Source organism: Pseudonaja textilis, chromosome 1 (assembly GCF_049901715.1).
Source record: "Pseudonaja textilis isolate UNSWEBS1 chromosome 1, rPseTex1.2, whole genome shotgun sequence".
In the NCBI taxonomy this organism is placed as follows: Eukaryota; Metazoa; Chordata; class Lepidosauria; order Squamata; family Elapidae; genus Pseudonaja; species Pseudonaja textilis.
The window spans coordinates 170,326,303-170,339,866 of record NC_141990.1 but is presented as its reverse complement, the minus strand read 5'-3'; the positions used below and the strand labels follow the sequence as shown (position 1 = coordinate 170,339,866).

At 41.9% G+C, this 13,564-nt stretch overlaps 1 protein-coding gene across 2 annotated transcripts in view; it reads right to left on the bottom strand.

Moving 5' to 3' along the window:
* Positions 1-13,564, bottom strand: part of WDR12 (WD repeat domain 12) — a 75,273-nt gene that overhangs the window by 41,701 nt on the left and 20,008 nt on the right. Inside the window, exons 12-14 of one of the 2 annotated variants that reach the window (XM_026696767.2) lie at positions 13,407-13,479; positions 8,547-8,626; positions 7,670-8,103 (exon numbers count right to left, since the gene is read on the bottom strand). In XM_026696767.2, the coding sequence (XP_026552552.1) occupies positions 8,549-8,626; positions 13,407-13,479 (151 nt within the window). In that variant the 3' untranslated portion in view covers positions 7,670-8,103; positions 8,547-8,548. Of the gene's footprint in view, positions 1-7,669; positions 8,104-8,546; positions 8,627-13,406; positions 13,480-13,564 lie in introns of those variants that run through there. The other variant, XM_087916288.1, reaches the window with a different exon arrangement.

The window sequence follows — 13,564 nt, the reverse complement described above, 5'->3', positions numbered from 1 at the left end:
TAAAAGGCTTGGACATGTCTAGGTGCTAGAGGATGGGCTAAGCTGCAAAGAGGCGTTTTAAGGCCTTGAAAGCTTTCTGAAAGCCCATAGTCCAAGCCAGGGATTGACTCGGCTTTGGTTTGGTGGGTGACGGGTACATTTTTAATAGCTCAGTCAATGGGAGGGCAACTTCAACAAAGGACAGAATGAATTGTCTATAGAAGATGGCAAACCCCAAGAAACTTTGAAGTTGTTTTTGGGTTCTGGGGGGTTGCCAGGCCAGCACCACTTTCACCTTTCTGGGGTCCATTTCAATCCCCAGGTTAGATATTCAGTAGCCTAAGTAGTCCAGTGACTCTTTGTGGAATTCGCATTTTGAGAGTTTCACATATAATTTGGCGGCTAGAAGTTTTTCTAGAACTTGTCAGACTAATTGAACCTGTTCTTCCATGGTTTTGCTGAAGATAAGGATGTCAACCAGGTACATGAGGACCCCCCGGTAAAATGCGGATGTAGCACCTCACTGATGAGTTGCATAAACACTGCAGGAGCCCCCTGAAGTCCAAAAGGCATGACTTTGAATTGGAAGCTACCCAGAGGGCAGTTAGAAGCAGTTCTCTACTCATCTCCCTCTTTGATGTGGACCCAGTAGAAAGCTTCCTTGAGATCTAGCTTGGTAAATGCTTTGCCCTTCGACAGGTGGTTCAATAAGTCCTTCATAAGAGGAAGAGGATACATGTTTTTGATGCATATGGCGTTCATGCCTCTAAAGTCAACACACGATCTCAACCCGCCATCTTTCTTCTCCTTGAACAACACGAGGGCAGTTAATCTTGATTTGGCAGGCTCAATAAAACCTCGTTCCAAATTGCTGTCGATGTATTTCCTTAATTCAGCCATTTCAGCAGACGTCATGGAATACATCTTTGGTTTTGGTAATTTCGCCCCAGGCTCTAATTCTATGGTGCCTGTGGCTTGATGGGGAGGTAAAACATTACACTCTTCTCTGAATGCTTCAGCCAAGTCTTTGTATTGGTCAGGTACCGGGGGTTATCTGGAAGAAGGTGGGATGCCATGGATGCTGGCTCAGGCTCTGGGTTCAAGCTGACTGGTGCCTTTGTAGTGGGTGGAAGAGGGGGGCAATGGGCCAGGTCCAATGAGGATTTTTCTGGATCCATCCTCCCATTTGATCATCGGGGCCCATTTGTTTAGCCAAGCAAGTCCCAGTATGATTGATTCTGACATCTTGGGGGCCACTATGAAGCGTATGAGTTCGTGATGGGACCCTAATTCCATCTTGATCAATTCAGTCATCTGAGCGGCTGCCCCCGCCCCCAATTTAGGTTCCATCCACTTGCTCAAGTCTGATTGGGAATTTTAGCGGGTTAGTCTTTATGCCCAATTGTTCAATGATGGGGAGTCTGATAAGACATCTAGAACACCCAGTATCAATGACAGCTTCTAACTCCTGGCCTCCCCCGTGCTTGGTACCACTAACTTGACCTTGACCATAAAAGGTATGATGGGATCACTCACCATTGGGTCGTCTTCACAGGTCGGGTTCTCGGGGACGTGGTGTCGCTCTGGTGATCCGTTGCTCCCATCTGCGCAGAGGGGGCTTTCCCATCTGTGTTTGGCAAACCCGCCCCTGGCCAGAAGTCTTTCTTAATTCTTCCGACCTCTAACAACTGGATTAGACTTTGACTGTGGAGCTTGTGGTACAGGAGCAGGGGCCAGACAGCCTGCTGCTCTATGGCTGGCTTGGCCACATCGGTAACATTTCAGCACCCTGGTAGGTTGGATATGAGCAGGTTCGGTTGGTCCAGTTGGCAGTCTCCTAGCCACAATTCTCTTAGGTGGGGCTGCCGGAAGGGGTTTGCTGTGTAGGTTGATGCTGCGGTCTAAGCTGAGGGATGTGACATACCATGATTGTAAGGTCTCTGGGATTCCCCTAATTTCACAGGCCTTCTTTACTTCTGATCAATGGCGTTTTTAAAATAGTGTAAAGTCATTATTTCAGGCCAACCCATGAGGTGGCTTGTGACCCTTCTAAAGTCCCAAATAAATTCTGACAAGGGTCGCTTGCCTTGCCTCATTTCCATTAATTTCTCTTCATTCTCTGCTATCCTGTCTAGATTTTCAAATCTGAGTCTTAATAATTGAATAAATCCATTTACATCATGTAATTCAGGGGGCTTGTTCATTGTGTAGTTGGGCCACCCAGTCTGAAGCATCCCCTTCATTCATCCCATTTATTAAGGCCATAACCAAATTGTGCTCTGTGGCGTATTGATCTCCAAATTGTTCTATATGGGATCAGATTCGAGTGAGGAAATAATTGAAATGTTCATGGTGCCCATCGAATACAGCCTCAAAGGGTATTTGGTCCGGCTTGGGTTGTGGTTGTGGAGGTGGCACATGCAAGCCCCCTGCAGGATGTACTGGAATGAAAGGAACAGGCCGGGTGGTGTACGTAGGCTGGGTAGGCCCCCTGAATCCTGGCTGGGTGGTGCCTCTCTGGAATAGGGGTCCCTGTGGCCTTACTGTCAGTTGGGGCTGCAATTGTGGTTGCCAGGAGGAAGATGGATGTGGCCTGGTTCCCTAGTCGGGTGGAGGGGAAGTGGCTGCTATCTGCTGTCTGGGCAACCCCCCCTTCAGACCAGGGCTGTGTTGGTGCTGGCTGCCATTGGCATTGAATCCACCCTGGCCTGGATAAAATTGCAGGGGGCAAAAGTCCTGGAAAATGAGGGGATATCCTCGGAGGCTACAACATACCTCTTCAGTTGATGCTTCTTTCTGGCTTCCACCTACTGGCGTCTGTATAATCTCCTCGTTCCTCATGATACTTGGGTAAGTGAATATGGGTGGTCTCAAGCTTCCACCCGTCCAAACAGACTGTGAGACCAAACCTGTCACCTTTAAATTCTGGAACTGTTGATGTAAATCTGCCCTTGATGGACTTCCAAGATAAATCTTGGGGGTGTCTTCTTGGGATAATTCCGACCCCAATTGTCTCTTTTCCCTCCAATCTGGCAGGATAGCAATATGCCTGGGGCTAGAAAAAGATTTCTCTCCAGACAGCTGGGTTACATCTGGGTTATAACAACTTCTTGAGTTGAAACACTTCGGTATAGCTCCAAATCTCTTTCTCCTACTGCCATCCTGAAAGCATCCATCATCTCCTCCAAATAAGGGCTGGCAGGTTCAATTAATGCTCTGGAGGGAGGGTCCCCACAAGCTCCCCCCGGCACATCTCCAACTTCTGCTAATTGTTGATCTTTCTCCATCTCTGGGAAAAGAACTCTGGGGTATCAACTCTGGGGTATTAGCCCCTTCAAAAAATAAAAGAAGACTTTGGAAAATAAATGATATCCATGATATCAATCACTCCGAGAGATTTTCTCTCCAATTGATTTATTTACAAATAGATCTGGCATGTCAAAGGTAATTTCCCAAAGTGAAATTATTTTTGCGCTTATATGTCTAAAAAGCTGAGAGACAGAGCGAAGGTGGGCGGTCTGGGAGAAAGAAGCATTCGCTGTACGATGGGCTTTGTTGACTTGGAGGCATTTTCTAGAAGGGGTGCCAGAGGCCTTTGAGGTATGGACTGATCATAAGAACCTCGAGGCTCTAAAGACCCCTAGGAGATTATCATCCAAACAAGTCCGCTGGGCCCAATATTTCAAGCAATTCAATTTCAACATTAAATATATCCCTGGAGGGAAAAACATACTGGTGGACGTTCTGTCCAGAAAACCTCAGTTTGGCAGCCACCGAGAGGAAATAGTACAAGCCTTAATTTCAGAAGCTCAATTGGCAGGCCAAATGACCACTCAAGCCCAAGCCAACCGCAACCCCAAATGCCTGGAAGATAAGCTGACTGTGGAATTGAAAATGGCCCTATTGACCGATCCTTGGTTCCTGGACCATCAAACCGAGTTGACAATGAATGATGGACTAGCTTGGAAAGGGACTAAGCTTTATGTACCAGCAACCCTAAGACTACTGGTACTAAAGCATAGCCACGACTCCCGGCTGGGAGGCCACTTCGGATTCCTAAAAACCCTACATTAACTGAGAAGACAGTTCTGGTGGCCAAAAATGAAATCTGATGTTGAGGACTATGTAAAAAGTTGTTCAATTTGTGCCACAATGAAATACAGAACTGGAAAACCCCTGGCCTCCTGCAACAAGTCGCTGAACCAACCCAACCTTGGGAAGAAATCGCAATGGACTTTATTGTTGAACTACCCAAGAGTGAAGGGAATAATACGATCATTTGGACTATAATTGATTTATTCTCTAAACAGGCCCATTTTATAGCCTGCAAAGGACTTCCATCTGTGAAAAAATTTACAAAGCTGTCACAAAATTTACAAAGCTGTTACAAAACATATCTATAGACTACATGGAGGACCGCGTAGAGTAATATCAGACAGAGGGGTACAATTTACTGCAAAATTTTGGAGGGAATTTCTGAAATCCATTGGTTCCTCTCAAGGGTTATCCTCAGCTTTCCATCCTGCTTGAAACGGAGCAGCGGAGAGGACTAACGCCATGATTGAACAACACATTAGATGCTATGTAAATAATCAACAAGAAAATTGGACTGAGTTATTACCTTTTGCAGAGGTTGCTTACAATAATGCAGTACATAGCAGCATGGGATTGACTCCATTCCAAATCAGCACCGGAATGGATTTTGTCCCGATGCCAGAATTACCTAGACAACCTTCCTCATCCATGTCCCTAACAGAATGGATGAACTCATTAAAGAAAGGGTGGGGAGATACAAAAAAAAAGCTTTGAACGAAGCTGCAAAAAATTAAAAAACAGGTGGATAAATGTAGATCCCTTCAACCTCCCTTTAAAGTAGGGGACAAAGTATATTTGCTGACCAAGTATCTTAGGTTGAAACTGCCCAGTAAGAAGCTGGGTCCAAAATTCTTGGGTCCGTTTCCAATTTCAAAAATAATCAATCCAGTCACTGTCCAATTAAGTCTTCCTCAACTGTTGGGGAAAATTCATCCGGTGTTCCACTGTAGTTTACTGAAACCAGCTACTTCATCAATGATAAGACCACTGCCAATCGCTCCCCCTAAACCATTAATGGTACAGGGGGAAACACATTATGAAATTCAAAAAATTCTCGATTCTAGATTACACCGTGACTGATTGCAATATTTGGTCTTATGGAAAGGATACCCCCTCTCAGATGCTAGTTGGGTAAAGAGTTGGGATGTTCATGCTGAACAATTGGTTAATCAATTCCATGAGAATTTTCCCCACAAACCAAACGGTCTTCGTGGAGGGGGGAGAGGGGGTTAAGGACAATGTGTTAACCCATGTATGTTTTTTTTCCTTTTCTTTTAGGAGTTTTCAAGGGGGGACATCTATCATTTTTAAAATTCAGCTGTCACATTTCATGGAGGGGGGGTGGAGGAGTTGAAAAGTTCAAGGTTATTCTGTATGTCGTATTTAGAAATTCTAGTTGCAGTTAATTGGTTCTCGTGATTTATGAAATGTAGAAGTGGGAGGAGAGGTGGATTCTGTGTAACACGCGAAAATAATTTCACTTTGGGAAATTGCCTTTGACATGCCAGATCTGTTTCTAAATAAATCAATTGGAAAGAAAATGTCTCGGAGTGATTGATATCATGGATACTTTCTGGATGCCTTACAAACAGATCACGACCTCATAAAGTACCGAGAACCATGAACTGTGTACAACATGCCATCGAGCCAGAACTCCATGCCTACGAGGATGCTGACAGCAACAAGCACTCAGCTGCTCTGCATCCAGACTCTGAGCCACCACAGCAGACAACTCATAAACCTCCCTTAGCCAAGGAGCCCCAGCGTGCTACAGAGGCAACCCCGAAGCCAGTGATGAGTTTCAATTGCATGGCAGTGTGCGACAACACACTATCCATTCATTCATGTCATCAGATCTGGTTAGGCAACGTCTACCCTGATGGATGCCCAGAAGAAGCAGTGAAGGTGTGTGTAATAGTGGATAATCAGAGCACTTGCACGCTGTCCAGATCCGCATTCTTCAACCTCTTTGCTGTTCAAAAGGAAGAAGTGCTCTTCACAATATTAATGTACACCGTACCACAAAGCATGGCGGGGAGAGCTACTGGACTCTGTATGGCGTCATTAGATGGAAGTTCCCGGTTCCCACGGCCACCTGTGTTAGAATGGGATGGGATACCAGATGACCACAGCCAGATTGCAACATCAGAGGTAGCAAGCAACATCCCTCACCTGAAGCACATGGCTCATCACTTTCCTGCTCTAGATCCAGTAGCCAAGATTCTGCTTTTGTTGGGAGTAGATGTACCTGATGTTTTCATTCACAATGAAGTAGTCAAAGGCCCCAAAGGCTCCCCATTTGCCTTCAAGACAGTGCTAGGATGGGGAATCACAGGGATGGTCTGCATCAATCAGCTGCAGGCCCCATCCCAGGCAAATGTCTTCACAACATCTATCCCAAAAGCTTGCCAACACCCCTTGGAACTGTTGGAAGCAAGAGTACTTGTCCACCCTACAAGGCCGCCAGAAGCAACCAGCAGACTTTCACCAAGAAGCTCTACACCAGACTGGTCACTGACCTAGTGATGTTGCGGAGAAAGGCTGAACTTGAAGATTGAACCTCAAGCTTTGCATGCTTTGCTTTGTTTGATGCTATATTACTGTTTATCTTAGTTATATAGTTAATTGATAGTTAGTTAGTTAGTAGTGGAATTTATAATTCTAGGTGAGGAGTGTGCTGTCCAGACAGTATATAGGTAATGGGAATTGAGATAGTTAAGTTAGAATTGGAAGCTGTTCCCTTAAGGGAATGCCTCATGGTAAATGTAGTTAATGCATCCTGGGAAATGTACTTCATGTCATATGATCACATCTGTAATCCTGATTGGTCACTGAATTGACGCTTGGTTGGGTTGGGGGAGGTTCCTTCACTCTTGCCTGGTGCCTCATCCCCTTGCTCCTTCATTATGGGATGAAAGATCACTATTCTTTTACACTATGAAGTCAGCTATGCAAAGAATTGGACATTAGATGGCTCTCAACATAACCATGAGTTATATTTGAGGATGCCTGGTGACCCAATAAAGAAACTTTGTATGGAAGCCTTTGTAGAGTTGTCTGTCTGTCTTTATATTCAGCCAGCAGTCTAAAGACAGAACAAATATACTAGTGAAGAATTTGGAGCTATCAATAGGAAATGTCTTAACCAAGAGCAAGATTGTAGAGTTGTAATTGCAGGAATGTTCCAATCTCAGATGGCAAACCTCAGACAAAGAATGTTTCCAAGCAAATACAACTCAGGTAAACAAAGTCACTAATCTAAAGGAGGATTAGAGAGAGGAAGTAAACATATGTTAGACTTTAACTTGAGATAATTAATTGTATGGATTACTGTGCTAAACAGTAACCAAAGTTAAGCAGTAACCAAAGTTAACCAGTGATGGAGGATAACTAAAAATGTGTATAAATGCAAGACTAGACTCCAATAAAGATTATCATGATTCAGTTGTTCATGATCAAATAACTCGACTGCCTTGTCATTACAACACAAGATTGACAATGTCCTGATTCCAGTTGCTCCTCGTAACTCTGCTGAAATGGAAGCTGAGGCTTCTCCTTCCCCCTGCCCCAAATAACCATGGATTGCATCTTACAATCTCTTCTCAAAGGTAAATGTATTTATTTAATTAAAAATACTCAAAAACATACATTTTATAGAATTACCATTAGCCAAATTTAAACAAATTTCCAATATAAGGACATTTTTTCTCAAATGGTTTGGAAAGCTGAAAATTATAATGAACTGAAACATTTAAATACAGTTGCACAAAATAAGATTAAATGACATAAATACTATACTAAAATCCAATATCATGTTTAAGTGGTTAATTTCTTTTGTACAGTTCATATATGTACACTAAAAAAAGCTTTAAATACAAGGACAGCAATTTCAATCCTGAAGAAAGACAAGGTAATAAATTTTGCTGCATGCCACAAGAATACATATTTGACTGGCTCCAGAACATCCCTTCTACAAATAGCAGGCCACTTTCTGTTCATATATGTGATGTAGATCCAGCAAAGTCCTCCCTAGAGGGAGAAGAAATGAAATTTTACCAATTCGTCATTGATAACCCTTAGGTCACTTCCCACACTGTTCTGGGAAATTAGCAATGAGTCTAATGAGAAAAGAAAGATGGAATGGACAAACATCACCTCTTTAAAAGACAGTGTTGAACTCACAAGAACTTTGGGATCTAGCCAGATGTGGCATTCTGACCAGATCTAGAGAACCGGTAGCGGAAATTTTGAGTAGTTCAGAAAACCAGACTGGAGATTTTACAGTATCCTTCCCCTGCCACGCCCACCAAGCCACACCCACAGAACCGGTAGTAAAAAAAAAAGAATCCCACCACTGGATCTAGCCCATGATTTGACTAGCTATTAAACAACCCATTTTCTACATATGTGGTAAACAAGGTAGCTGTAGATTCTAGGGGAAGAGTTTTTGCTTCAACTGCGCTTTCACTCACTTTCATGCTCCAATATCTGAAGTGGTTGCTTGGTATCTGTAGCAATACAGTTTGTTGTCTGCTCCACCACTCAGCAGCAACTATAACAGAGGAGGAGAGGATCAAATTATAATAAGTCTCTATTATAAACTAATTATCTTTCCAACAAAGGGGATAAAATGCAAGGTAACAAAGTCCACGAAAACTGTATTATTTAAATAATAAAAAATCACCATGACTTTTGTTTCTCAATAATTTCCAAATAGCAGGAAATATTCTTCTAATAGCATTATCCCTAATATGGAAAAAACATAGAAAAAAATATTAACATGTTTGATTATTATATCATCAGATTAAAATCTTCAAAGCATTGAGATAAAAAAAACCAGTAACATGATTCAAAATGTAGTACATCCCTGGAAAATCTCTATTTCTGTACTTGAAAAAGAAGTGTCTTTATAAGCAATAATATTTATAATTGCCTTGTCATGTTCTGTTTCTTGTTCATGCAACTCCAGCTCAATTTTGTATCATGACTTTGGCTAGATTAACCATGCTTTAACAAAATGCATCAATTTAATTTAATAAAAATAATTAACACAACATAGAAACCACTCAACTCCAAATTGATTCTGGGCAGTGTACAGTACAGAAAGTATTGTGCAGAAAGTACAATACAATAATTATAAAAGAAATAAGAAATAAATAAAAACAAGGACCAACAGTGAGTCTAGCTAACCACACCTCCACAGAATCTGAGAGAAACCCCCCAATACCCCAAGCAAGGTCTGGAAGAATAGCCAGGTGTTTAAGGCTTTCCAGATGCCATCAGAGTAGACAAAACTCAGTAGCACTTTTTTGTGCAGCTATTGATAAAAATAGGATCCATAACATGATCGCCAACGTCTGATGATGGATATGGCACAGGAAGATCAGAGTAGCAGCCACACAGACAACAGATAAAGTACACTTCCTGATTCATAGGAGATTACACTGTTTAATTGAAGGGCCTCAGCCTGCCTCACCTCTTTTATATCAAACCAGCCAGTCTGATACCATGGGAGAACTGGATCCAGAAGCATATCAATAACCAGTGCAATTGACAAAGCAGAAATGTTCCAGGTGCATATCAAAGCATGTCTATCACCACCCACACTGCTGCATTCTGGATCAGCTGGAGCTTCTAGGTATCTTTAAGGGCACCCTCGTGGAGAGAGCACTGCAATCTAGGCATCAATGGTTTATTTAGCAAGTCTTGTTAAACGATCACTTGTGCCATACTCACTTCACATGAGAAGTGACTGTTTAACAAGACTTGCTAAGTAAACCATCATGGTTTGATTCCTAAATGTTAAATCATAAACAGAAGGGAGTTTCAGTGGGAAATAAATGAATGCATACACGAGTAACAGTAGTTTGCAATGTAGAATGGCCACATTAATATTACATTTAAGCAAAAATGAAAAAAATCACATTATGTTCTTTTAATCAGGACATTCTAAGGTGTAACCTTTGGTCTATCTAAATACCAGAAAGATAAGAATTCATGCAAAGTTTGGAGAAAGGTAAAGCTTAACCTATAAAGTAAAAATGTTATCTAATTGTTCTATAAAAGGTTGTTTATTTTGTTAGAGTGGGTAGTGAAGGGGCTGCAGCTGCTTGGGAATTTTGCTAAGAGATCTTTCTACAAAATTAGCTGAATTACAATTCAGTTCAATTCAAATTCAATTCAAAAAACAAAAACAAAAACACCAAACCCGGATGTAAGAATGTGAAGGAAGGAAATAAATACTTTGGATCTGTTGAAACTCACTTCCAGTTTGCTATATTTTTCTTCAGCCAGTTTTTATTAACACAGCTTCTCCCCTTGGTTCAATTGTTTTGGTTTGGAGAAAAATGCATTCTACATATTTCTATGTCTAATAGCTGGGATGAGATTGGAGGACAGGGCCCTTGGGACCGCAAACTCAACTGTTTGTTTATGATATCCATGTCCCTCCTGGCTTGTCAAGGCCGTTAGGGAGGTGGCATGCAATTGGATCCATGCAGCAGCGTCAGCCTTTTTGAAGGAAGGGTGGTTCAGTCTGCCTTGAAGGAAGCCCAGTGCACCTTCTCTTGAAAAAGCTATTGCTGGATCCAGCAGTGTGGAAAGTGTCTATCCTGTCTTCAATTGTCCTTTTAAAGAAGTGGCTGGGCTAAGGCTCCAGATGGCCCTTTTGGAAAAAAGATTATCCAGAGTTGGGATGGAGTGGTGCTGCCATCCTCATTCTCCTGGATCCCTCAGTGGCTTTCAGTTGATCATGGTGTCCTTCTGGACTGTCTGTAAGGATTGGGAGGGGGCAGTGTGGTGTGGAAGTGCTTCTCTTCCTTTCTTTGTGGGCAGTACCGTTCTAATCAACTGGGATGAGAGGGGTTGAAACTGAAGCTCCTAACTTGTGGGGTGTTTTAAGTCTTAACACTTTTACCCCTTCTGTGTGTGAGTCATCCATTGGTTTGGAGTTGACAACAATGCTGTCAAAATCTTGTTTAAGTGTTTGGTAAGAGATTGAATGGAGAGGAACAGATTCAGGCACAACCCTAACAAAACTGAGTGACTTCAATATTTGAAGAGTGGGGTTACAAATCCCCATTTGGGCCTTGTGGGCAATCTGAATTTTTCTAGACTCACAATTTATGCTCAAAGAACAGATGACAGCTGTGGCCATGGAGGCCTTTGCACTGGTCATTCACACCCCAATCACCACATAGGATGACTACTGCAATGCGCTGTAGACAGGACTGCCCCAGGAAACCATTTGGAAAATGCAGCTAGTCCAAAATAGAGAATGTGAACGATGCTGAGGATGCTGTGATATGCCCGTTTAACACTGCTGTTCCACAAGCTTTACCACTTACTTCATTTTCAGATACCAGCTCCTTTATGACCACAATTGTGCTCCATTTTACAACTTTTCTTGCCACAGTTAAGTGAATCACTGTAGTTAAGTTTGTAACACAGTTGTTAAATGAATCTGTTTTCCACATTGCCTTTGCTTGTCAGAAGATCATATGGCACTGCAGTTGCAGAAGGCACTAAAACTGTCATAAATATGAATCAGTTGCCAGGCATCTAAATTCTGATCACGTGACCACAGGGATGCTGCAATGGTCATAAGTGTGAAAAATGGTCATGTCACTTTTTTCAATGTCATTGTAACTTTAAATGGTCACTGCCTGTGCAGACTTACACGGTACCAATGTAATTTCAACCTTTCATAATCTCTCATAAAAATAGTATTTAAAAAAGGCTTTCATGGCATAGGACCTTGCTGTTTGAGGAATTATCTATCTCAAACCCATCCTGTACAATCCTATAAAGTAAGTACATTCTATGTCCCAACTATCAAACACTGTCATTTGATGGGAGTCAGGAAGCTGGCCTTCTCTGTCATGGTAACTGCCCCTCATTTTTATAGAAGATTCCTGGGGTTTAAATTATCTTAGCCCTTTGAGGTAAACTTGGAGAATTTAAGGAGCTGTTTCATTCTAAAACAACAAATTGTATTTATTCTGCCTAGTTTGGAGGCATTAAGAAAAAAAGGAATGCCTTAAGTCCCTTGAAGATTTAAATCATCTAACTATCACTCCTAATAGATTGCAATGTCTGATCCAACCATCTGAGGTATCACGTTACTTGACTTTAAAAACAAGTGGAATCCTAGCCCTAAGAAAATTGACTCCACCCCTTTACTACCTGGGCTATTTTACCCTTTTGTGGTATTTATACATATGTGTTATGTCCCACCTTCAAAAATAAACAGATAAGGCTGAAAGCAGCAGTCCTCGCAAACACAGGCAGCAACCAGGAGTCTCCACCGATCACAGCTGTGGCCAGCCTCCACAAAACAATCCAAAATAATAGTTCCAACAAATCCAATTCAAACAAAAATACTTCAGACCCAAATCCTCCAAGTCAAAGTCTTCAGCTCTCCTTGCAGACAATTTGTTCCCGACAAGAGTGAAGAGTCATCCCTCTTCCTTTTATAGAGCAGCAGCTAATTAGTCTAATTACTGATCTGCCCTCCTCCTGTGCTCCCGTTGGTTTCTTCTCGTCAGGAGACGCCTGCTTCTGACATCCACCCAGCGATTATCTAAATTATTACTTTCACCTGAAGACTTCCCGGCTGATAACCTGATTGAGAAGCCGAGGAGGTTGAAGGTTCAGACCGGTCCTGCAAATCAAATGTCCTCCCTTGTAACATTCTCATTCAAAACTGCAAGCAAAACTGTTAGGATTCCCTTTTGAAATTCAAACAGTCATTTCACGATCAAATCAAACTACAGGGAGTAACGTTCTCATTCAAAACTGCAAGCAAACCTGTTAAGATTCCCTTTTGAAATTCAACAGTCATTTCACAATCAAATCAAACTAAAGGGAGTAACGTTCCCTGGTTCTGACGTCAATCCACGATCTAACAGTCATCAGATTCAAAGTTCCTAACAGGATTGGACCTTCCAATCACAACACATATGCATGCATTCCTGTGAGATTCATGTGGGTTTTCATATGCAATACTAACTTCTGTACCTTTTAACATTAACAGTAAGTTCAATTAATTTTAAGTGTCCTTTTGTGAGTTTAGATAGTGGCTGTAATACCTTCTTCAGAGAAGTAAGAAGCACCTATTTCCATAATTAAAGATTTTCAATGCCCACATTCAGTGCCTGCATGTCTCATATTTGTTCAGTCACCTGTCTCTCTACACACCCAAATTTACATGTTCAAGTGAACAGAGGATACTGACAACAGTCCTGGAATATTTTATATAATGCAGAGTTAAACATTAGCTCTCTTCTCAGTTTTTATCAGATTCTATACTTTCTTGAAATATCAATTCTTACCCCAGCTTCAGTCCACTCCACACAGAAAACTTTGTCTTCATGAGCCGCCAGGTCATAAAGAGGAGCTTTGCAACTGATGAGATATAGATTATTAAAGCCAGTTTTAGTGTTGTTAATTATGTGGTGTGACTCTGATGGTTCTTTGTTGAAAAGTTCCC